The 22,928-nt window shown below is 56.6% G+C and overlaps 7 protein-coding genes across 7 annotated transcripts; 2 read left to right on the plus strand and 5 right to left on the minus strand.

The window, feature by feature from the left end:
- Positions 1–7,507: 7,507 nt before the first annotated feature.
- Positions 7,508–7,822, plus strand: F5Z01DRAFT_672693 (uncharacterized protein; the record flags this gene model as incomplete). The annotated part of the gene is made up of 1 exon (XM_046264843.1): positions 7,508–7,822. One exon carries the CDS (start codon positions 7,508–7,510, stop codon positions 7,820–7,822), a length of 315 nt encoding a protein of 104 aa, XP_046119976.1.
- A 730-nt stretch (positions 7,823–8,552) lies between these two features.
- Positions 8,553–9,773, minus strand: F5Z01DRAFT_536340 (uncharacterized protein). Its single transcript, XM_046260494.1, has one exon. The coding sequence runs from the start codon at positions 9,703–9,705 to the stop codon at positions 8,998–9,000; it is 708 nt and encodes a 235-aa protein (XP_046119977.1). The 5' UTR covers positions 9,706–9,773; the 3' UTR covers positions 8,553–8,997.
- A 629-nt stretch (positions 9,774–10,402) lies between these two features.
- F5Z01DRAFT_680516 (heat shock protein 70 family) lies at positions 10,403–12,565 on the minus strand (the record flags this gene model as incomplete). The annotated part of the gene is made up of 4 exons (XM_046265610.1): positions 10,403–11,860; positions 11,912–12,077; positions 12,137–12,314; positions 12,523–12,565. The coding sequence occupies 4 exons, from the start codon at positions 12,563–12,565 to the stop codon at positions 10,403–10,405; spliced, it is 1,845 nt and encodes a 614-aa protein (XP_046119978.1).
- A 359-nt stretch (positions 12,566–12,924) lies between these two features.
- On the minus strand, positions 12,925–14,137 carry F5Z01DRAFT_635011 (nucleoside-diphosphate-sugar epimerase; the record flags this gene model as incomplete). The annotated part of the gene is made up of 4 exons (XM_046262114.1): positions 12,925–13,754; positions 13,811–14,002; positions 14,053–14,066; positions 14,118–14,137. 4 exons carry the CDS (start codon positions 14,135–14,137, stop codon positions 12,925–12,927), a joined length of 1,056 nt encoding a protein of 351 aa, XP_046119979.1.
- Positions 14,138–14,351: 214 nt separating this feature from the next.
- Positions 14,352–15,922, minus strand: F5Z01DRAFT_535944 (uncharacterized protein). Its single transcript, XM_046260492.1, has one exon. The coding sequence runs from the start codon at positions 15,696–15,698 to the stop codon at positions 14,667–14,669; it is 1,032 nt and encodes a 343-aa protein (XP_046119980.1). The 5' UTR covers positions 15,699–15,922; the 3' UTR covers positions 14,352–14,666.
- A 735-nt stretch (positions 15,923–16,657) lies between these two features.
- On the minus strand, positions 16,658–18,993 carry F5Z01DRAFT_536273 (F-box domain-containing protein). Its single transcript, XM_046260493.1, has 3 exons — positions 18,760–18,993; positions 18,024–18,704; positions 16,658–17,973 (listed from the first exon to the last, which is right to left on the minus strand). The coding sequence occupies exons 1-3, from the start codon at positions 18,830–18,832 to the stop codon at positions 16,916–16,918; spliced, it is 1,812 nt and encodes a 603-aa protein (XP_046119981.1). The 5' UTR covers positions 18,833–18,993; the 3' UTR covers positions 16,658–16,915.
- A 1,209-nt stretch (positions 18,994–20,202) lies between these two features.
- On the plus strand, positions 20,203–22,743 carry F5Z01DRAFT_672699 (uncharacterized protein; the record flags this gene model as incomplete). The annotated part of the gene is made up of 4 exons (XM_046264844.1): positions 20,203–20,220; positions 20,272–20,940; positions 21,094–22,153; positions 22,208–22,743. 4 exons carry the CDS (start codon positions 20,203–20,205, stop codon positions 22,741–22,743), a joined length of 2,283 nt encoding a protein of 760 aa, XP_046119982.1.
- Between the last annotated feature and the right edge of the window lie 185 nt (positions 22,744–22,928).

Raw genomic sequence — 22,928 nt, forward strand, 5'->3', positions numbered from 1 at the left:
TGCCAAGTCCCGAGGCCAGAGCAAGTTACGCACCGACCGGGCTGACGTCTGTTGTGGTCCAAGTGTCTCGAGCGTCGCATCACGGACCGCTGCCGGCGCCGTGCTACAGCTAGCCTTAGACGTCTGTCAATGTCCGCATGATGCACCCGCTTCAAAGCCGCATTGTCAGTCACCCCGGACGAACATTGTCTACGGTGAGCACTCACATGAGGCATGATGGCCAGCCAGGAGTCGACGTTGGACAATCCCTGGTACAGGGCGACGGCGTGCATGTCAGAATTTATGTGGTAGTACAGTGAGGTAACATCGCAATCGCCATGGCGGCTCCCATAGGGGGGATATCCTTGGAGTCCATCACTTGTCGATTCTGCCTCGTCTAAGCGCGCAAGGACTGCCATCCCACAAGGTGACCACCAACTGCAGACTTCTTTCGTCCAGGGGAATTTCGTCATGGTTTTTTCCTGCGAGAAAAATCGCCCTCGTTGGTCTCTTGTCTCCCTTGCGAAATGCTCAGGAGGTCGCCCAGGAGGCCAGGCGGCCAAGTATGCGGCCCGGTGGCCGCATGGCTAGCCAGGCACAATTGTCGGCAGACTACACCAGCCGTCACCAACCGCAAATGATTCATGGTAAAGAGTAAAGCATCGAAAGAGCAAGTGTAAAGGAGTGAATTAGACCCAAGACGCAAGGCGAAACGTGTGCTGACACAGTCTTCTAAGATTCCAGACCACCAAGCAGATCCTCGTAAAGACGTCCCCAAAAAGAAGTGAAAATCGTTCAACATGTCGCGAGACCAAAAGAAAAGAGAAAGAAGAATTGCTAGGTCCCAGCCAGAGGTGGCCTCCACCGTGGGCACCTTCATCATAGGGTCACAGCACGCGTCGATCTGGGTTCCCGACCGATCGTACAGGCGTGCTGCGACCCGAAGCCACCTAAGACCTGGGCTTCTGGACGTCGAGCGTCCTCAACATGAATTCGTGAGGCTCGCATGAAGCACATCATAGCTTCGTGTGGCGCCCCTTGGTCTTTGGGGGAGGAGGCGGTGGTCTAGAGCAGACTCTCGGTCAGTAATTGCTTTGTCTGAGAGGAGAAGACCACAGACCTACTGCTCCCCTGCTTTGGGGCATTGGGGTCGACCGCAATAGCCTGTCCAAGTCCTGGTGGGAACGTATTCCGTCTTGGAACACGTACAAGCGGCTTTGGGCGTGGAGGTTTCAAGAGTGCAGCCGCACGCCGTCCAGTGCTCGGTGCTGATATAGAAACACATGTTCGCGTGAAAAAGTATTGCCTGGTATAGAGAAACTGTGGGCTTGGGTCAGGATGTGCGCCTATGCCGTGACTGGTGGATGAAGCATACCAGAGAACCTAGTTCAAGATTCGAATCGAGGGATGGATTCAAGTGTAATTCCGCTGTTGTAGTAGAGATGGAGATACCGAGAGATTGAGGAGACCGCGAGATGAGAAGGTATCAAGAGCTGTTATATAGACAGTGAGTGACACGGGCCCGTAGGTCTGGGCGTTGGATGGAGGTTCCGGTATGCTGCCCCCTCTCATTGCCACGACTTCTCAGCAACGACGGGAAGGGGGTAAGTTAGTGATCACGAATTTTTCCTGTTCCACTGCGCGAGATGGACCGACCGCCTGCAGTGACCGTCGTTGGTCGAACGCGCTTAAGCGGCTGTCAGTGATTGCCGGTGAGATGAAGAAATGGGAGGGCGTTGGTCCGGCCGCGTCGATGGGAGGGCAGGGCAGGGCTGCGGTGATTCCCGCGGTGCAGCACGCATGGACCGTCAGCCGGACACCAACAAGTGGTGATGACCAGTCTGGATTAGGTAGGCGAGCAGCTGCCTACCGTTGGCGGAAGACGCGGGCGCATGCAGACCCTGGCACGCAATTCAGCATGGCAAAGCGTACATAGGTTGATGGTTAGACGCGAAAAAATGGGGGAGCCAACACGCGCGACAGGAGATGATGATGGGATGTTGACGGAAATTGTGACTCGGGCCCCCTTGGCCTGGTCTCTGCTGCTGCACTGCTGCACCTCGTCTGTTGGCTGCACTTGCACAGGGCCCCCGGGGGGGTCATGGCATGGCATGGCATGGCATGCGCACGTCCAGCACCTGTCCAGAGCTTCCACGCCAGGAAGATGCTTTCAAATCGGATCGTTCAGCGTGCCTTGCTTGGGCCGTGCGGGAGCAATCAAGCGCGATGCCGCTGGTCAGCAGTTTCACTGCGTCCTTTTGGCCTCTGCGGTTGCTCTGCTCCCTGTACATAGGTCGCATGCGCCTAGGCGTTGGAAGAACCCACGGATTCCATGTGTACCGGGCAAATCGTTTAGCGTGTGTACCTGCACATCCACGGGACGACGGTTGCGTCGGTAGTGCAATGGGGAGCTGCAGTGCTCGTTGCCGTCTCGCACTCAGTCAGGCCCATCTTGTCACGCTGTCGAAAGAGTTTTGCTGTGCATAATTCCATGTTGGCCATGTGCCACAGGCGACGCCGGTTCAAGGCCAGCTCTGCAAGGGGATGGATGATGCAGCCTAGCACATGCCCAAGTGTGACGGACTGACTGACGGTCTGTCTGTCTACGCGTGGTTACGCAGCATCTGTCAAGCTAATTTGACATGGACGGGATGGCCGTCTCCTCCGCCAAAAAAGCTTGGCTTGGGGGCACCACGATCGTGTCGAATTGATTAGCTAACAACAAGTGTGTGTCGCATAGGTACTGCCATTGCATTGAGTCCATCGTACGGATATAACAAGTGGAGTCATCACGGCGGAAAGGCGCCTGCTATCGAGGTATTGCCAGCCGTGACGTGAGCCCGCATAGCTAGATCGGTGAGTAGAAGGCAAGACAGGGCACAGATCACTGTTAGTACTGGAAAGCAACAAGTCCACCAAGAGGCGGCACGAGTCTCACTGTCTCAGGCACTGAAGGCTGAGGTTGCCACACAAGACCCTTTGGAGGCCAATTCGCAGTGGCAGGGCTGCTCGGTTGGGCCCGCGTCCGTCTGTCTACCTTTGCGTGTCGCGCTTTGCCCAGGCGATAAGGCGAAGAAACGACAGATCATCAAGGGCCCACAATCGTGCTTAGAAAAAGAAGCTGAAAAGTGCGCATCGTGATGGCCTAGGCGGGTTGATCTACGTGTAATGTGAGCTCATTCTTGGTGCCTCCACCATAATAAGCGGCGCAAGGGCACTCGAGGGAACTTTGAATCCGCTACGTACTCCAATCTGGCCAAATCCGATTGAGTGTTGCTTGTCGGGTCAAGTCTGTGCGGGCGACAAAGGCCTGAACGGAGTGTTGGTTGCCACACAATGGTGACAGCGGTCATTGTATGGTGGTGTGCGTAAGTACGTGGTAGCATCGGGGTTTGTAAGAACCGGCTGTTCCTTGGTCGCTACCTAGACTAGAATGAGCGGATAAAAGAGTCAAGAGTCAAGGTCCGGCCCCATTCCCCGCAAGGTACATTGGCGGAACGAGGTGAATAGGTACAGATGGAATACATGGCCCAGGGAGGTAATGATCACTCCTCGCTAAGCCAAGGATGTCACCTAGTATCGGCTGGCCTTACTTCTTCTTGTCAGTGAGAACTTAAGTCGCGGACGAGTGGATGTTGGCAGTAGTAAGGCTGGGGCCGCTCGCTGGGCGCGTCGATCTGCCGTTGGTCAACAATCAGTGGCGCGGCCAAGCCAACAAGCCGGAGGCTGTTGGCGGCAGACCTACCAAAGCGCGCCAACAGCACGTCCAACGTACAAGCTATCATCCAACAGGTATGTTCGTGTTCAAAATCCAGTCCAGGACGGCCAGGCAGCTAGCACCGCTCTCTAGTCCAGCGGTTGAAGAGAGGACTGACGGATCGCGGCAAAGTCCTTCTTCCAGTTTTGGACAGACGAATCTGGTCAGGATAGACGATCCCAATAGTACCCATGTTGTCGGCAGTCATCTGTCGTTTGCTCCAACATCGTCAGTTCACCGTGGAGATTCGAGACTGTTGGAGTTGGGAAGTATCAAAGCGTGTATGCACGTACTGTTCGTAGACGAGGTGGATGTAACACTGTGCACACAGCACTACAGCTCGACTACAAACACAGTTTTTTCACTGTGCGGGGACAGGGTCCATCCTGCCTTCCCCCGATCTCTCTAATCCACGGCAGGTCGATGTGTACCACCTGCCTCAGCTCACGTACAAGAGCCTTAACCTCGGGCACGCCATTAGATACGACGATCTACCTACAACTTACTGTACGGTAGTCTGCTCGCGATCATTGAGCTTGACGTCAAGGAGCCAACCTGCGACCTGAGATTCAGTAATATCTCTCGAGCTTTCACCATGGGTACGCACTACGCAGACGCACCAACGACATGGATGATCCCCGATGGTCAGTGGCCTCGGCATCCCGCACACCGTCTACATGCAGTCAAAGGTCACTCACTACTCAAGTAAGTGCAGCATTTCTCGACAATACCTGCGAAGATCCCGCTGACTGGAGGTGAAGACGACTTGACACGAACAGACGTGCGTGCCTGACAGGGATCCATCCTAAGCGCCGGTTCCACAGCAAGTGCGGCGTCTGTGGGCCGCTTTTCTTTCAACTTCAACCGCTGCGCGCCTCGACTTTGCATCACACTTGTAAGCGCGATGCTCGCGGGTGACAAGAGCCGCTAATGGCGCATCTGTCCCATTGCTATGCGCCGCCGCGCCAGCACGACGAGACGAGGCTTGAATCAGATGCAGGCCTGACCTCGACGATCTGCCCAAGGCACTCTTGCCAGTCGGGCCCGTCTCATCGACCGCATCTCTTACCGCCGACGCGATGGAGTCAACGGGCAATGTGGTCACCCCCTTTACCGCATGGAGGCTCTCGAGAAACCGCACCCGCTCATGGCGACTGCCAACAACGACTGCCAAGCGCATGCACAGTCAAGGCGCCATCCCTAGTCACCAGACCGTCGTATCGAATCAGGGCGCCGCGGCAAGCACTATCGGCATGCCTCATGGTGTTGCAACACCGCGCGTCTCACGCTCGAGGCGGCAGCGGCTGTTGCGCTTCCGTACCACCACCGTCACCATCATCATGATGCCGCCCAGAAGGCCTAGGCTCGTGCCGAGATGGCCTGGGCGGACACCAAGGGGATCGCCCGTCCCGCCGACGGCCTCATGCGACCACATCGGCAACCCTCTTAGGCTCCCTGCTCGTCACCTTGTCGCATACAGTTACCAGGACGGGATCTGGGATCTGCCCTGACCCTCCTCATGCAATCTCGACTTACCCAGACTAGGGCAAGCACCCACCTCGCAGGTGCCTTTCCTGCAACCCGCGCATACTATCACGTCCTGCACTTGCCAAGGGCCATCGGTGCTCCCGAGGCACCCTGGCACATCTGCAAGCGGTCAAGTGATTGCAATCACGATGGCTCGTGCGGGTATGGGTAGTGTGATTGTAATATGCCCCGGATCCTGAACCCGCCGGGTCTGCGCTGATCAGGACGGCAGGGAACGCGCGGGGACGGGCTAGAGAAACGCCTTCTCATACGGAGCCAGTAGATGGCTTTGTGCGTGTATGCAGTCGAGAGAAGGCTCGATGCTGGCTCGAGTGTTGGCCCTGGCTATCGAGACGAGTCACAACGGCGCCTTGCATCTCCTAGGCCGGTGTGATTGGGACCTTGGCCTCTGCAGCAATCCAAATGAGTTGCTTTAGGTCACTGCATTGCCCAGAACGTCATGCCTCCTGTCTGGCCTTGGACCCAACAGGGCCATCGTCCATGACGCAGAGATGTATGTGCAGCTGTTGTTCGATGCTTGACGAGGACCAACCCCTTTTCCCTGCAGCAATCCAGGCTCCAGGAACCACATCCGATCATGCTGGGAGCAGCGGATGGTGCTGTGATCAGACCGGTAGGAAATTGCATTGTTTCGAACGTAAAAGGGCGTCGAACACTCAGCTCGGGCCAACCTTGGTGTATCCATGAGTGTGCCTCCGACAATACCTCGGATCATATACAACACAAAGGAGCGTCCCTGGCAAAGGCCAGACACACAGGGCTTTCCTTTGTGTACGGGACAAGGTCTGCAACGTTGTTTCGACACAGGTACAGATGCGACTTGATGTGGTTTGTCACCAACGAACCTCCGTGCAGAGGCACGGGTCGGGCCATGGCTGTCCTGCCAGGAACTTGAGTAGACTTGATGTGTGGTCAAGCTGGCGAGACCTGATCCGTTGTTGCACATCTGATTCTCGCCCTTGGAACCAGGCGTACCGTACTCCCGCGGCAAAGTTGCTGGCGTGTCTGGCTGATCAATATCCTTGCTGGAGATGGTGTCAATATCGAGCATAACCATTAGCCTATAAGCACCATAAGACCGAAAGGCGGCACATTGCTACAGAAGGGGCTGCACTTCTGCACCGGTGCTCATCCACGACTCTAAAAACCACAGGTGAAGAAGCCACACAGGCCCAGCGGTATTGGGTCAGGTGTACTGGGGAATCCACGACAAAACTCTGACCGAGGCTCGTCACGACGGCTACGGTCGGATCTGGACGTCCATAGGCGAGTCCTGGCGCACACATCGAGACCAACTCGGCTGAGGCCCGCGAGTTGTGCTCGCGCAGGGTGAAGATAACCGGCACGGGGACTGACGGCTTAACAACGTAGCTACTGCTACCCCACACGCGCTTGGCCTACCACTGGAGCCTAGGATAGGTTGCTGTCTCAAGCGGGAAAGTCTCTAGCCCGGATGTCGTCGATGATGGGCTTTTCGATTCCGATAAATCCCTTCCGGGTGTGGCCGTCACCCAATGAAAGGCCTTCCAGCTTCGCTACCCCAGACTTGGCACGGGAACATGTCGTGGATGACGGCGGCAGAGGCTCAAAGTGGAGTAGCAGTTCCTGGTTTTGATATGACTTCACTCGTCGAAGAGAAGTCTGGCCTTTGTCTCGACGGGTGAAGCGAGAGTCTGTACGGCTGTGGCAGACTGAAGTCGGGAAGAGAGGGGCAAGGTCACCCGGACGGCCGAGATTTTCTCACTGCGCGCTTTCGAGAGCTACTGTGACCCAGGCCAATGGCACGCCGCACGTGAGTCCACCTCTTCTTTATGGCACCATCGCATCAGCAAACCGAAACGCAAGAAACGGCGAGGGTGGGTTGTACGAGAAGATTTGCCAACGGTCATTGATTCGATCTGGGTCAGCGAGATGCTGAGCTGGCCAGCCAGCTGACCGATGTCTGGCATGTGCGGCACTGGAGTTGGCTAGCACCATACCTGATCGCACCCTTCTCTCTTTTTTTTTTTTGGCCTTCCCTTATCTTTCTTTCCCTGTGGGATGTGGCTCCTCTGTACCTTCGTGGGGGTATGCTGCATAGTCTTACAGGGTTTACCAGAGCTATTATAAAGCCGACCCTTTGGCTCTTGCGCGAGCTTGCTCGCTCGCTTTGTCTCTCATTCCACTCTTCCTCGCAAACATCTTGATCGATTTTGCCTTTCAAAGCCATACACAGAAATCAAAATGTCGTCCATCCCAACCTCGCCCGTCGTCAGCGGCTCAACCTTCCTGCGCTTGACGCCTGATGTCTTCGTCATGGCAGCGCTGCCCACACCTTTCCTCTGCCTTGCGCCCGAGAGGTCGCCATCTTACCCGCGCAAACAAACGGCCCGTCGCATGTCCACGAGCTCTGACGTTTCTTCCATCAGCAATGCGGACCATGCCATCGCTCGCAGAGTCAGTGCCTCCGCACCTGGCTTCAAAATCCTCAAGCTGGGTCCTGTTCACTGGGGTGAGCATCTCGAGGAGCACCAGGACGACTTTCACAAGAATGAATGAGTCTGCTACACATGCACATGGCGTTACGAACACAGTACGAGGAAAAGTCTGGGATTTTGTTATTATTTGCGCACGGTTGGATTATGGATGAGCTTCAACAAGCGGGCCAATGGAGTTAGCGACGGATGGGACATTGATCAGCATCTCTGGGTATGGTTTTCTAATGAGCGATTGCAAACTGGGCTCCAGTCTTTTCCCTCGTGCTTCATATGCTGTCCCAGCCGCCTCCATACCGCGGGTCGGTGAAACAACGTGTAAGCATCTCGACAAACGATTGGCACGCATGTGTGTGCGTGCCTACGCACACCTCACGAATGGGGGTTTCGCGTCTGTCGAGCCGCCCTGCCTCTACTCCATAGGTAAGACAACATCTCACTGCCGTCTCGCGGCCAGAGAATACCACGGCTACGATTCTCTGCATCGATCATGTCTCAGTGTGATGTCAACAATTCCTGTCATGGATTAAGCATCACGGCTGGCGTCGTGGGGGAGTCCAAGTGGGGTAGCCAGCTAGTTGGACGGTTCTCATTCTCGTACATGTACTTTAATTATACAAGTGAGGCAGCTTCTATGGCTGCTGCAATTATTCTATAAGGCGAAGTCCTGTCTTGATGAGGCTTGCTGAGAGAGCCAGTCACTTGATCAGTGTTATGCTCTGCCATGCCTAGCCCCTCGCATAATGCTACCTCATCCAAAGAGGAGGGGCGGCAGATCGACCATGTAGCCCCATATCGATGGGGCATCGATGTTAATCGACTTTAGAAGCGATCGGATCGGTTTAGCATGTGCCGCATCTGCTTCTGTTGGAAAGCGTCGGCAGGCAATCGTGCAACGGGCGGGTATATGCCCCTCTCCTGGTGCACTCTGCCTAGTTGAAGTAGGTATTGCGGTGGTTGTTGCACGTCTTGATGCAGCTACTCAGCTCTCTTGGGTAGCATTGCTCCGGACTGGGTAGACGAGCCCATTTCAGTGGTAGGCGAGGCTATTTGTTGTCGTCCTGTGGCGCCAACAGCTCCCTGAACCGCCGCAGGCATAGCTCAGACTTGATCAAGTCCTCAGTAAGCTGCTTCGAGACTCAAAGGCATGCCTCGATGGGTACCAGTGCCATCCCAAATGCATAGGGGTCAGCCTCCCGCCATGCTCAGTTGTCCATCTCTTGCCAAGTTGCCCGACTTTCAAACGGGTTGGTCCTGGACCTGTCCAGCGCCTGTCCGCAGCACATCTTGCCACCGGACCTCCACCCACTTCCGCGACTGCGCATCCTCTTCTCCAGAGTCTTTGTCGTGAAAACGACACCAGCCAAGATTATGCCTCCTCTGGATGAACAGCCTTCCGCTCCTTAGATCCGGATCCGCCAGCAAGTGCAGCAGCGCGCGCAGCGGGCCACCCTCCTCCATCCTTCTCTGGTTCAGCACCACAAAGTGCCGCGCGGAGACGTCCGTGTGGATGTACACGTCCACGCGCTCCAGACTACCGTGTAGAATGAGCGAGGTCAAAACCGGCACAATGTCATCCGTCATCCACCCGCGCAGCCTGTCGACGGTGAGGGACAGCCAGCGGACCTTGTCCAGGGCATCGGTGGAGCCGCACAGGAGGTCCCGGGCGACAAAGGTGCGCTTGACGGAGGCGTACTTGGGTCCACTGGTGTCGATGTAGAACTCCTGGTTGGGGGCGTAGAGGAGCGATACGCCCAGCGAGTATAGGAGCGGGTGGGCGAGGAGGACGGACAGGACAAAGGGGGGCACCACGTAGGTGGGCGGTGCAGGTAGGGAGATGATGGGGATTGGGGATGGCGGCTCAGGCTGGAGGAGTGGTCTGAGGATCTGGGCCAGGATCTCGGGTGGTAGGTCGAAGAGGTGGAGGGGATGGTGCGCCTGGGACATGATGTTGCTTGAGAAGACAATCACGAGTTTTCAGCCAGTGAGTGATTCATCAAGGGCCGCGGCGATGAGGAGGTGGGGTAATAGAGTGAGCTGACACATCACAGACTTCACTTCAAAGAGCGCTCATATAAAAGGGATTCTTTCAGTCCATTCAACGTCGTCTATGCTGATTCAGTCCCTCCGCATCGCCGGTGGACCAACTTCCGGTCCTGCTTCCTTTTCTCCCCTAATTCTCATCCTTTTCTCCCAGCCCAGCAAACCGCCAGTGCTAGATCGTCATATCCGTCATAGACATGGGCATCAAGCATTGTGTGAGACAGAGAGACGCAGGGACGACGTGGCAAGAAGGGAAAATGCGAAGAAAAGAGGAAGATTGGAAACACTTGATTCTCGTGCTGTGACCTGATTCTGACCCTGTTTTCCATCATCAATCTCCTCTCCCCACCCCATCATCCAGGCGTCCGCGTCAGTAGATTTCGTGAAATAGTGACAAAGGGGATAATTTCATTGCTGCTCTGCGCCCCGTGGTATTTTCATTTTCTCCCAAGGCGCAAGGCACCGGGCCTGTTCTGGTCGTGCAAGAACGAGCCCAACTCCGCAAACATAAATGACAAGCTCTCCTTTCGACGTTTTTGTTTTTTCAGTCTATTCGTGATAATAGAGTACACAAAAGAGGCCCGGGGGGAAAGATGCGCATTTATCGCGAGGACATGGCCTTGGTGACAAGGCGCTTGAGGGCGAGCTCCTGCTTCTTGAGGTCCTCGGCGGTGCTGTCGGAGATCTCGAGGGCGCCCATGGCGTCGGAGATGGTGGACTCAATCTTCTCCTTCTGGCCGCGCTTGAGCTTGAGGGAGAGGGTGGGGTCCGAGACAATCTCCTCGACGCGGGAGACGTAGTTCTCGAGGGACTGCTTGGCCTCGAAACGCTTGCCAAAGGCCTCGTCGTTGGCCTTGAAGTTCTCGGCGTCGTTGACCATCTTGTCAATCTCGGCCGACGAGAGCTTGCCGACCGAGTTGCTGATGGTGATGTTGGCGCTGCGGCCCGAGGTCTTCTCGGTCGCGGTGACCTTGAGGATACCGTTGACGTCGACCTCAAAGACACACTCGAGGACGGCCTCGCCGGCGCGCATGGGGGGGATGGGCGCGAGGGTGAACTCACCCAGGGAGGTGTTGTCCTCGCAGTTGACACGCTCACCCTGGTAGACGGGGAACTGGACGGTCTGCTGGTTGTCGGCGACGGTGGTGAAGGTCCTCTTCTTCAGGCAGGGGACGGTGTTGCCGCGGGGCACGACGGGGGCGAAGATGTTGCCCTCCATGGCGACACCCAGGGACAGGGGGCACACGTCGAGGAGGAGGAGATCCGAGGTCTCGGCCGAGGTGGCCTTGCCGGAGAGGATACCGGCCTGGACGGCGGCACCGTAGGCGACGGCCTCGTCGGGGTTGATGCTCTTCTCGAGCTTCTTGCCGTCAAAGAACTCGGACAGGAGCTTCTGGATGCGGGGAATACGGGTGGAGCCACCGACGAGGACGACCTCGTCGACAGCCGACTTCTCGACACCAGAGTCCTTGAGGACCTGGGCGACAGGCTCGAGGGTGCCGGAGAAGGCCTTGGCGTTGAGCTCCTCGAAGCGGGCACGGGTGATGGTCATGGTGAAATCCTCACCCTCGAAGAGAGAGTCGATCTCAATGGTGGCCTGGGCACCGCTGGACAAGGTACGCTTGGCACGCTCGCAAGCCGTGCGGAGACGGCGGAGGGCGCGGGCATCGCCAGTGATGTCCTTCTTCGTTTGGCGGGTGAAATTTTTCTTGCAAAAATCAAGAAGGTTTGTGTCGAAGTCCTGTCCACCCAAGTGAGTATCACCAGCAGTGGCCTTGACGGTGAAGACGCCACCCTGGATGTTGAGCAGGGAGACATCGAAGGTACCACCACCAAGATCGTAGATCAGGACGTTGCGCTCCTTCTCGGACTTGTTGGAGCCGAGACCGTAGGCAATGGCGGCAGCAGTGGGCTCGTTGATGATACGGAGGACGTTGAGGCCAGAGATGGCACCGGCGTCCTTGGTGGCCTGGCGCTGGTTGTCGTTGAAGTAGGCGGGGACGGTGATGACGGCCTTCTCCACCTTCTTGCCGAGCTTGGTCTCAGCAATCTCCTTCATCTATTGGGTGTTAGCTGTGTCTAATAGATGTTTTAATAAAAAAAGACTTGCCTTGACAAGGACCATGGCGGAGATCTCCTGGGCGGAGAAGCTCTTCTTCTCGCCGAGGTACTCAACCTCGATCTTGGGGCTGCCGTTGTCGTCGATAATCGTAAAGGGCCACGACTCAATATCCTTCTTGACAGTTGGGTCATCGAACCGACGTCCGATCAGACGCCTATCTTTGTTAGACTGCTGATTCACGGGACGACAAAAAAAAAGTCCAGGAAAACTCACTTGGCGTCGAAGACGGTGTTCTTGGGGTTCATGGCGGCATTGTTCTTGGCAGCCTCACCGATCAGACGCTCCTTGTCGGTGAAGGAGACGAAAGAAGGGGTGGTGAAAGAACCCTGCTCGTTGGCAATGATCTCGACATTGGTACCCTCGTACGTGGCAACGCAGGAGTAGGTGGTACCTGGGAGAGCCCGTCAGCGTACTGTCTTTAGACATTGGGCGCATCCGCATCGTCGCTCTCCTCAATATTCGAAACCAAAATTGTGCTATTGCTGCCCCGAGCAGGAGTTGTGGCCCATCAGGGTCTGTATCACCCCGCAGCGAGCGGAACAAACTCGATCACTTTTGTGTGTCGGGAGCGACGCAGCGATGCTGGGATTTGGACTTACCCAAATCAATGCCAATGGCACCGTCGTACACTTCGTCCGCCATTTTGAATGTGTCTGAAGTATAAAGGGGGAAAAAGAAGAGGTAGTTGTTTGATGGAGGAGGGTGGAAGGGGAGGTTTCGAGGAGAAAAGGCGAAGGGTTTTCGGCCGTACGTGGGGTCGAGTTGAAAATTCACGCCGCCCACTATTTTTTTGGGACTCTGTGAGTGCCCAGTGTGAGTGTGGTCAGTTTTTTTCTCGCTCCCTGTGGAGCCGTGTGACTCGTGAGCCGCTAGGCCTAGTCGGGCACTGGCGCAGTTCCTTGCCTCACGCCTCACCGCCCAGCGACACTTCACATGTTCACCACGAAGCAATATATTATTGAATCTTGAGCCATTGATACGGACATCGAATCACTTTGCCATCATGCCTTTCTCTCGTGTGGCTCAAGGCCCAGACTCCGCGCCTCAGACGCCACCAGCGACCCAACCGTCTCCCTCAGCGATACACCCTTGGCCTCCCAGCCCAGATACTTGGGCGCGCGCGCCGTGATGCCCTTCGAGTTCCGACCCCAGGACGACGTCGTCTTGCCCTCCATCATCTCAACCTCTTTCTGCGACACCGACTTGGTCAGTGGCTCCGGCAGGAAGCCCTGCTTGCTCGCCTCCTCGGCTATCCACCTGGCCAGGTCGGACCACCTGTGCGAGCCGCCTCCCGCAAAGTAATACGCGTGCAGGCCAAATACCTCGGGGTTGCTGCGCTGGGCGGGCTCCTGTGTCGCAGCCGCGAGCTTGACGTACAGCTCGCCGAGGTCGTCCACGTGCACATTGTCCCACTCGGTCAGGCCCTTGCCGACGATGGGGGCAAACCCCTTTTGCAGGGTGCCGCGCGCCAGCTCGGGCGCCTGCAGGCTGCGGGTGTTCACCTTGCCAGAGCCCTCGCCGTAGATGGTGGGCGGGCAGAGCACGGCGATCCGCACGGCGTCCGAGTTAGCGGCTAGGACGATCTTGTCGACGTTGCGGTGGTCCGCCTCGTCGGGTAGGTTGAGGATCTTGTCAATGTCGTCAATGTCGTGATATGTCTGCTCGGGCAGGGGCGCTTCGCCAGCACGGCCCGCCTTGTGATCGTACCAGGTGAGAATGTTTGTGCCCGACGTATGAAGCCAGAATCCGGGCTTCTCGGCCGAGTGGCCAGCGGCAAGACCCTTGGCGATTGCGTGGGCGGCATTCACGTTGTCGGACGAGTCCGCAGTGTCTACATTATCAGTTAGTCGTGCTCGGTGTCTTTTGTCGTGTGGACAGGATACGTACGAACGACAATGTCGGCTTCTGCAGCGGCTTTTTCGATCACGTCCGAGTCGTTGAGGCTCCCGTAGACAAATGTGGTGTCTCGGTAAGCATCCTTGATCGGCTTCGCTCTCTCTTCGTTGCGCACCAGCAGGACGAAGCGGGCGTCTGGGAAGGCTTTGACCAGGTGAGCATGCGCAGTGCCTCCAATGTAGCCTGGAATCAGCCGTTAGCAGGTATTCATTTGCCATATATCGTTGCCGTACCTGTAGCGCCGGTGCTGTGCCCAATGTTAGTAGGCCCTTTGAGGGGAGGGGCAGGTCTCGCTCACAGAAAGATGCTAGGGGCCATTGTATTTCGAGAAGTCTTTGCAGGTTCCTCTGCTACGTTCAAGTTGAAACTTTGAATGCGAACGAGGTGTCAGATGGCTTCTCCCAGTTATTTATACCTTCAAGACTTATGTCGCATCTGCCGATTGTGGGGTGGCACGCAATGTCGACGCCATGACGTCCACAGCAAACCTTGGACGTCTATCCGTGTCTTCACTTATTCAGCTGGATTCGTTGGTATTACAAAGAAAATATGCTGCAATTCTAAGACATTCTCTTTCTGGGCGCAAGGGAACTCCATATACGTAACGTCTTGGACGCAAGTAGCGAATAGGCGGTGCCTTCGGAATCCAAATCCCGGGGGAGCAAGCTTCAACGTCTGTCGACTGCAAGGCAACTAAATAATTACCCACGAGCCTCGGCTTCTTCAGGACATGAGTAGATGTTATCCTTTTTTTGTATCCTTTCTATTAGAAAATACATCCCAACGCCTAGCAATGCTGCGCCGCCCGCGAATGCAAACACCCCCATAAACATGATGGAACCATTTCTCAACGAAAGCCTTCGCTCTCATACCTCTCCCACGCCCCGCCTCCCGTCTGCTCCCCCCTTTCCTCACAGAAGCGCTCCAGGTCAGCCTCCATGTCGCCGAGCCTGAGCTCCTCCCTCCCGACCCAGTGGTCAATCACATCGGCAATCATCCTGAACGCCTCGCCATGCCCACCCGCCTCGACACCACACATGACAAACAGAAAGGAGTGAATCATCTCGTGCAGGAACGTGGCGATCAGTAGCCGGCGGTTGTAGCGCGTGTCCCTGAGTATGGGGCTCGACAGCACGATGAGCGTCTCGTAGCCTCCCAGCAGCTGCGAGTGGCGCAGGGCCGTCGTGCCAACAATGTGCGACGTGTACTGCTCCGACGACGTCGTCGACCAGTCCCACGTGACCCGTCGACTCAGCCGGTTGGCGAAGAAGAGGGTGTTGGCCGTGTGGAAGAGGCTCTCCAGGGCCTTGTTGTCCAGCGGGAAGCTCGAGTGCGGGTGCTTGTTGTCCAGCGGGAAGCTCGAGTGCGGGTGGATGAGGGAGTGCAGGATCCGGGACGGCTGCGAGTCGCGACGGGAGAGCAGGGTGTGTTTCTGCACCATGTGCGCGGCCTGCAGCTCATTCAACAAGGGTCGCGTCGTGTCTCTGAGCGTGTCCGCGTTGGAGATGGACAGGCCAGAGGCGGTGCGCTCCATGGGCTGCGGACATGGTGAGCGGTAGCGTGGAGGGGTGCCCTCGCGTGGGATGGGCGGCGGCGTGCCCTCACGTATCACGAGGAAGGCGAGGTTCTTGATGGAGACGGAGTCGCCATTTGTGCGCAGCCGTTTTGGTGAGTCGGATCGCTGTTGCTGCTGCTGCTGTTCATGGTGGTAATAGTGATGGTGGTGGTGGTGGTGGTGGTGGTGGTGGTGGTGGCGGTGGACGACTCGTCTCTTTGCGCCATGGACGTATGTCTCCTCCTCAGCACTGTGATGACCCGAGTCGCAGGGGTGGTGGGCCTCGTCAGGCGGAGTGCCGCCGCCTACGACCCAAAAGGCCATGGAACATGCTCGATCTGGTCCCAGAGAGAATGTCAAGATGGGATGGAAAGACAAGAGGCCGCCGTTGGGCGACTGGACGTGGGCAGTATAAGCTCCAGTCTCTAGGCGGGTGCGGCGCGCACGGATGGGCAGGGATGGTGACTCGAAAGGCGGTAAACGTTCTGATGTCACGAGATGTAAGTCAGGTTGTAGGTCTTGCTCATTCGACCAGCGTGCTGGAATGAAATTATGTATAAAGTCTAGTAACTACAGAGGAAGGACGAACAAATAGAGGCGACATGGAGTCGCCGTAGCCAAGCCATGAGGAGAAGGAAGAGGGAGAGAGGTGGGTGTGCCACCGGGCTAGCTGCCCAGGCTAACCTTGCATGGCGACACTTGACGACAGCCTCACTCGCTAGACGTAGCCAAGGCACGGCACTGATTCGACCACGCATCTCTCACAGCAGGAATGGAATCAGCATCGGCAGTCTGCAGAGGACAGGACAGGAGGCTGGAGCAGGTGGGTTTCCGGTGTGCGCGCGCGCCAATCCAGCGGTGTACGTACTATCATCATGAGGTACAGGGAGGTGCCCGTGCAGCATGCACTGCGCTGCTGGTCTCGTGTCGTGTGTTTGTTGGCAGGGCGAGACGGGCGTGGTCTCTTGTCCACGATAATAAATGGAGCCCGGATCGTCGACGCCAAAAGTTGAGAGACCAGACATTCGACGGGAAAGTTCCTCGGGCAATCTCCCTTGTCCGCGCGCGCGCTCATCAATCGACCCTCTGTCGATCGACCAGACAGGTGGCAATGCCTTGCCATCAGAGTCGGTCGTGGGGTCCGACTTTCGGCACACCTTGTCGCAGGCGTACTTTTAACGTTCGTACTTGTTCATACGATGCAGTACGGAGTATGGAGCCGCATTTGATCGCCTACTAGTCAGTGGTGGTCGCGGGTGGGTCGTTGTCAATTGGCGATGGCTTCATTGGCTTTGAATACTGCATCGCTTTCGCTCATTGGCCGCCTCATGTTCAAGCACAGCATCCACAGTCTACTTACCTTATGTACTCCGTACCGACTTGATTAACACATATCATATACCGATCCATATCATTTTGTTTTCGCGTTGCTTCATTATCCCGCTGATGGACTCCTGCTCCCAAGTCAAATGGTCCAAACCGCTCCGTCGCTGTGTGTAAAGTCAATCATGTCCCTCCTCGCCTGGCCTGCTACTCAAATTTCACCATGTCCCAAACGATTCGGCACTACCCAAGCCGAGAGCACTCATGAACCGAGCGTCGTTGGCGTCTCGCCGAAGTGCCTCGCCCATCTTCTCCCTGAAAGCGTGATCGGCTTCGTCCCCCTCCGTGGCGCTTTCTGGCAGAAAGTCTCGCTCGGTGTACAGCGGGTTTGACGTGAAGCTGACCAGGCCCAGCCTTTCGCCGGTCCAGAATAGTATGTTGTCGTCGTTTGGTAGTGACTTGCCACCCTCTGTCCTCGTGGAGATGATCTTCCGGGCCACATCGTCCAGCTGGGGCTCGGCTGCGAACAGCGTGCCCTTGCCTTCCGTCTCGCTGTGCCCGATGCGCAGGCGGCGGCACTCGGTCGTGCCGTCTCTCTCGAACCACTTGAGCAGCCCTGACCCGTCAGAGAAGACAATCCTCGTCCCCTGCGTCGCAACCGAGAGGATGGGCGCCGACGCCGCCGTGTAGCGATTCTTCACCGTCGAATTCTGTTGCAGAGTCGCGCCGCTGTCAGAGCCTGGTGCCCCGGGCGACATGCCGTATATCTCCAGACTGCCCTTGTTCTGGTATCCGCCGCCCGCAATCAGGGTGCTTCCCTCCTGTTCCTTCATGTCGGCCACCACCTCACTGCTCGCCTCAGCGCCTCGCCTAACTTCATGGTGCAGGGCTGAGAAGTGGTAGGGCAGGGCTGCCAAACTGTTGATGCTTGCGCCAGACCAGTTCGACCTCAACACCGGAAACTTGCGTAGGTCGTAGTGCAGTATGCTCCTGAATCGTCCCGACACAAAGACGTCATCGGTCAGGACGTTGCCGCGTGGGATGAAGATGGCACTCGTCGGTGTCGGCTGCGAAAGGGACGCATATGGCGGTAATGGATTCGGGTCAAAGATCCCCGATCCTGGTCCTGGTGCGCGGAAATCGTGTAAATGCACGCCCAGGGACGTCCCAACAACCAGAGGCTTGTTCGGATGCACCGCCGACATTGTGTTGATGGAGAACTCAAACTTGTTGCGGCTCACGACCTGTAACCGGTTCAGATCCACCTCAATCAGGTCTGCGCGCGGGTTAGCAAGACGTCGTCCATTCGAGTCGAGGTCTGCCTACTGTTCTGTATCGCAATGTACGCCTTGTGATGCGTGTTGTCGACCACGACCCTATCAGCGATGCTCGAGTCGATCTTTTCAGCCCGAGCTCGTCCGCATTGACCCGCCGTCGACTCTGAGTAGAGCATCTCCGGCGCACCCCGGGCCAGGATCGCCCCTTTCCGACCTCGGGTCCCGTTGATGTCCCACAGGCACACCGAGCCATCGTCCAGAGGCGCGATGGCCAGCTTTGTCCCGATCCCGTCCGACCCGTCATGCGGCGCGTACATGGCTACTCCACGGGCCTCGATAATGGCCTCGAGACCTCGGTCGCTCAGGCGCGGTGCCTCGAGCCAGTTGACACTCGCTGGACCCTCTCGTTGTATGTATTCATTGTACCAGGACAGTTTTTCGCCAGGGTAGGAAGGGTCCCAGTTCGCCATATCCTGTAAGCGCTGGGCTCGCTGCGTCTGTTGCCGTTGCGCATCCGCGGGAAGCCCGTTGGCGGGCTCGTCCTCGTCGTCTGCGTGCGCATCGTCGTCGGGCGCATAGGCCCTCGCCGCCGCCGCGCGACGGTTCGCCAGCTGTTGGCGCCATGCCGACTCGTCAAAGCAGAGCGTCTTCCACAAATCGTCGTCGAGGCAGATTTGCTGCAGAGACCGCGAGACCTGCTGCAGCTTGGCTAGTTCGTATGGTTCGAGGTCTTCACACAGTGTCAGCTATGGTTCATATACAGTGTGTCCGATGCGGTTTCGTACAGCGAATGATTTGTAGGACTAATTCGTCCGGCAGAGCCTCAAAGGCAGATGGCGCGGTTGAGTGCACGGCCATGGCGTATCGCCCGGCGACAGTTGCAATGGTAACCTACCAAAAAGAAGCCCGTCGACGTCGTTCCACGGGCATGGTACAGGGCAAAGAAAACAGAGCCGATCTACTCTTTCCAACAGCCCCCGACGTGCAGAGCAATCTGTCAGCGGGCAGGCATTGATGAACTGATCACTGATTCTTTATAGGTCGCCCAAGGCCAAGGGACTGTTGAAGGAACTGGGACGCGGTGGGGTCAACTTGACCAAAGTGCATCTGCAGGGTTCCGCCCACCTCCACTGTCCAGGTCCTAACCGTCCTACGCCTCAGTGTTTCGCAGGCTTGAAACGATGGATACTTCCCCTCAGCGGATCCGGTCTGTCGTCTCTGTGTTGGTGGGGTTGATAGAATTGTGTCTGGACTCTGGACGAGGCAGCTGTGTAACGAGTGATAGTGATGAAAGCAGTTGGTGTATCATAAAGCAAAGCGTCAGCCCGAGATCTCATGACCTGAACTGCACGCTGCAGCAGAGGACAAGGTGCGTGAGACGCTGGAGTGCATGTGTTTAGAAGACGGTGATCAATTTCAGGTGCTCTTTGGATGCTTTTGATATCAAATCGATGGAGCCTGGGCCTGGGACGTTGAAGGTGCGGAGCCCAATCGCCGATCGGTCTATCCGCACTCGGCGCTGTGGGGCTGCTCAGGCACACGCCAACTGATTGGTCAGCTTCTGAGGGTCTCCGATAGCGCGCCAACATTCTGAGAACTTCACATGTCTTGTTTGGCTTGCCTTCAAGCATACATTGATCATATCTAAACCGCGGACTCCTCAGATAGCAGTGGCACTGTACGCTATATAACTCCCTCGGAAACGATACTTTAGAGCGAACGATCATGTTGTTATTATTTGCGCTCCTCGATACGTGATGCTCAATGGTGAACAGCAACCGTGTTTGTCAACAAGCAAACACACAACCTCCCGTTAATCTAGGGACTTCGGCCCGGAAGCTATGTTTCTGAGCCAAGGGTCGACATGAAGGTCCCTCGACGACTTCAAGACTCAAGACTTCTCAGACGGTGCTCACCTTCGATCGCCACGTTGGCTCACACCAGGTCAGGTGACCATGGATAGGAGCAGGTAAAGACAACAACATCAGACGAAAGTCCTCAGCCCGGGACAGGGCAAGTGCTATACTCCATCGCTTGCACAAATTTTCTCAGTTGGCCACAGAGACTGCTGGAACCCCGCCAACATTCAGTCGCGTCTTCACGTCCAGTCCTCTTTCACACAAACAAACACCAGCTGCCTGTCTATCTTCACATCCACATTCTCCTAAGTCACGAGACTCGCAAGCTTTGCTTTCAAGTCTGTGAACTCCTGACCCGCTGAAAGTATCATGAGCCGCGTCGAAGCGGTGAGTACAAAGTCCAAGGCAATTCATATCTCTCACTGACTATGCCACAAGCCCTCCTCTCACCAACTGAAGCCGCACGCCAGTACTGAAGAGGGCAGAGCTGGGCATGTTACCCAATCGCTCCATATGGAGTTCGATCGCGGGCTGCCAGACCGGCCTCGTTCCATCGGCCCAGATTTCAGCAGCAGGCCGAGATTCAACTCGCGTCTGGACGACGACACTGCTGCATCCGAGTGGGAGACGGTCGCAGGCGGCGACGAGCAAGAGGACTGCCCACCGGACCTGGACTGGCAGCTGAAACGCAAAAGAAACTTTGAACTCGTCTCCCACGCGCAGGATATTCTCCATCCGCCTCTACCAGGCAGCACGTCTATCACGCGCCGATATACTGTGTTGGGACCGCCTCACAGTGCCTTGGCAAAGCTGCCCACGGGAAGATCGAGGGCACGACTGCCTGGGTCCGCGTCTTTCCGCTCATGTTCGAGCTTCGATACCGAAAGTTTCCAGGACGCAGCCACTGATTCTCGATACACGTCTCCCAATGTCTTGCCATTGAGGCCTTTGCGACGTTTTGAGAAGCCGGCGCCGTCGAACACGGACACAGATGCCTGCAGTGACCTCAAGAACTCTGGCAGAATATCAGACAGCATCGGCGGCAACCCTTTCGAATATGACGCCGTTCTGTACTCGACCTTCTTGCAGCCAGCAGCCGAGAAAGAGGTGAGCGGTGCCCTCTGTCGAGTCGGTGATAGCTATCCAGAGCGTCCTTCGCTGTCAGCACCGCAAGATAGCGTCCAGCTTCCTGCGGGGCATCGCCAGCACCGATTTGGTTCACAGTTCTACGACCCAGCAGCGATTCGCTCAACTTAGAAGGTTGACGACGACGTCAAAGTGCCCGTGAACACAAAACCATCAACGCCCTCGGACCCCGAGCCACAGCTGTCTCGTCGCTTGAGCGGAGACATCGCGACCCTGATCCGCTCTACGACTGATCACGCCACGGATGGTGACTGGCAGACGGTTACGGAAGATTGCAGGTTCGGTCCGTCAACGGGATTGAACGAGCTCGGCATCAAAGGCACAGGAAGCAGCCTGGCTGACCTGTCAGACGGCGCCTCCTTTCAATACAACCACTTCCCGAACAGATCAACTGACCGCATCATCCAGCACCCACAGCCCCATGGTGCCAATGCGCGTTATCACGTCCGCACGGACAAGCACACAAATCGACCGGTCCTGCTTCCTGACTTCAGGAACAATGATGTGCCAACCTTGGGACCTGTACAGAACTCGTCGCGCAAGACTTCGCACCCTGCTTCTCGCGCAGCCGCTGCCATTCGCCGCTTCTCAAACTCACTGCGTCGTGAGCTCACGCCAGAGCCGATGTCATTGAGCCCCAAGTATATCGAAATGGACAGCTTTGGCCACGGTCATGCCAGTGTGGAATCAGAACACGAGGTCGGCCGGGTTGAAGAGAATCAGACACCTGCCGAGAGGTTTCGATTCAGGGGGTCTCAAATCATTGAGAGCTTCGCCCGTGACCCGTCCACGCCAAACTTCATCGTGTTCGACAAAGCCTGCTACGGGACTGCCACTGCTGGGGAGACTCACGCATGTGGCCAGTCACATGTACTCCATGACGAGTTTACCGCTGGCATTCCTCGTTTGCCATTCCCTCTCGTCAGCTTGCCTGAAGCTGCATTGCTGCAGCACTTTCGCAGGGAACGTGGCGAGGAAGACCACACAGAGAATGGCAGCTCGTTTTCGGCCAAGGCCAGGTCGGTCACTCTTAGTTCTGTGACTTCGTCACAGCCCTTGACGCCTCAGTCTCCGTTCTTTGATTATCGCGAGGCATTGAAGCGAGGTTCACTGCCGTTCCCTGCGACGACGTTGCCGCCATCGCGGTTGCGTGGTACCAGTCGATGGACTGCCTGTGAGTGCATTTTGGCCCGGAACTTCCCTTTGAGCTTGACTGACGGATGTGCAGCAACTGACGATGGCACTGAGATGCCAGAACTGTCGCCCGCCCACTTCAGAACTGTGAACACAAATCCCGCAGCGCCCCATACGCCATGCAAGCCGTGGTACAAAAGCGGTTCAAGCGACAGCTGGGCCATCTTGGGTGACAGGTTGCCCATCTTTCACTCTCGCCCCATGGCGGCCGGGGACAAAATGGTCTATGACCATGCCGCAACCGATCACAGGCCAATATTCCATCATGCTGACGCCATGAGCACGGCAAGGGAGCATATGATGCTGCGTCGTCGATCCTCCACCAAGGACCAGCGTCGTGAGGAAGCCATCTTCCTCGGTGTAGTTGCGCTAACAGCCTGCTTTCCGCCCATCGGTATCCTGGCCTTAAACGGTCAATTCGACGCGACGATTTCGTGGTTCACACACGGTGAGCTCCATGAGTTCTCTCGTGCCCAGAGACGCGTCCTCCAGCAGCAGCTTCTAGCCGTGTGCTTGATATACCCGACACTCGTCATCTCTCTCTCCGTCTACTTTGCTGTGTCCAAGTGAAATATCTTTGGGGAGTGCAGTTTCTACTGTCTGGGCGGGTTGGTTCGGGGTGCTCGGATGCCAGTGTCATGGTCGAGCGAGGCGCGAGAAGGTAGTTGAAGAAAAGGGAATGGTGTAATATTTGGTCGGACATGATTGTATCCATCACCATGAAGGGGAAGCTTGTTGGCTGAACTGGGACACTG

This window comes from Emericellopsis atlantica (assembly GCF_019669845.1).
Source record: "Emericellopsis atlantica unplaced genomic scaffold F5Z01scaffold_8, whole genome shotgun sequence".
Classification (NCBI taxonomy): domain Eukaryota; kingdom Fungi; phylum Ascomycota; class Sordariomycetes; order Hypocreales; family Bionectriaceae; genus Emericellopsis; species Emericellopsis atlantica.

Coding starts and splice junctions, on each gene's coding strand:
- F5Z01DRAFT_536340 (XM_046260494.1), bottom strand. CDS start 9,705: ATGTCCCAGGCGCACCATCCCCTCCACCTCTTCGACCTACCACCCGAG.
- F5Z01DRAFT_536273 (XM_046260493.1), bottom strand. CDS start 18,832: ATGGCCGTGCACTCAACCGCGCCATCTGCCTTTGAGGCTCTGCCGGAC. Junction 18,705..18,759: donor AGTCCTACAAATCATTCGCT/GTACGAAACCGC, acceptor CACTGTGTGAAG/ACCTCGAACCATACGAACTA. Junction 17,974..18,023: donor GTACATTGCGATACAGAACA/GTAGGCAGACCT, acceptor ACCCGCGCGCAG/ACCTGATTGAGGTGGATCTG.
- F5Z01DRAFT_535944 (XM_046260492.1), bottom strand. CDS start 15,698: ATGGCCTTTTGGGTCGTAGGCGGCGGCACTCCGCCTGACGAGGCCCAC.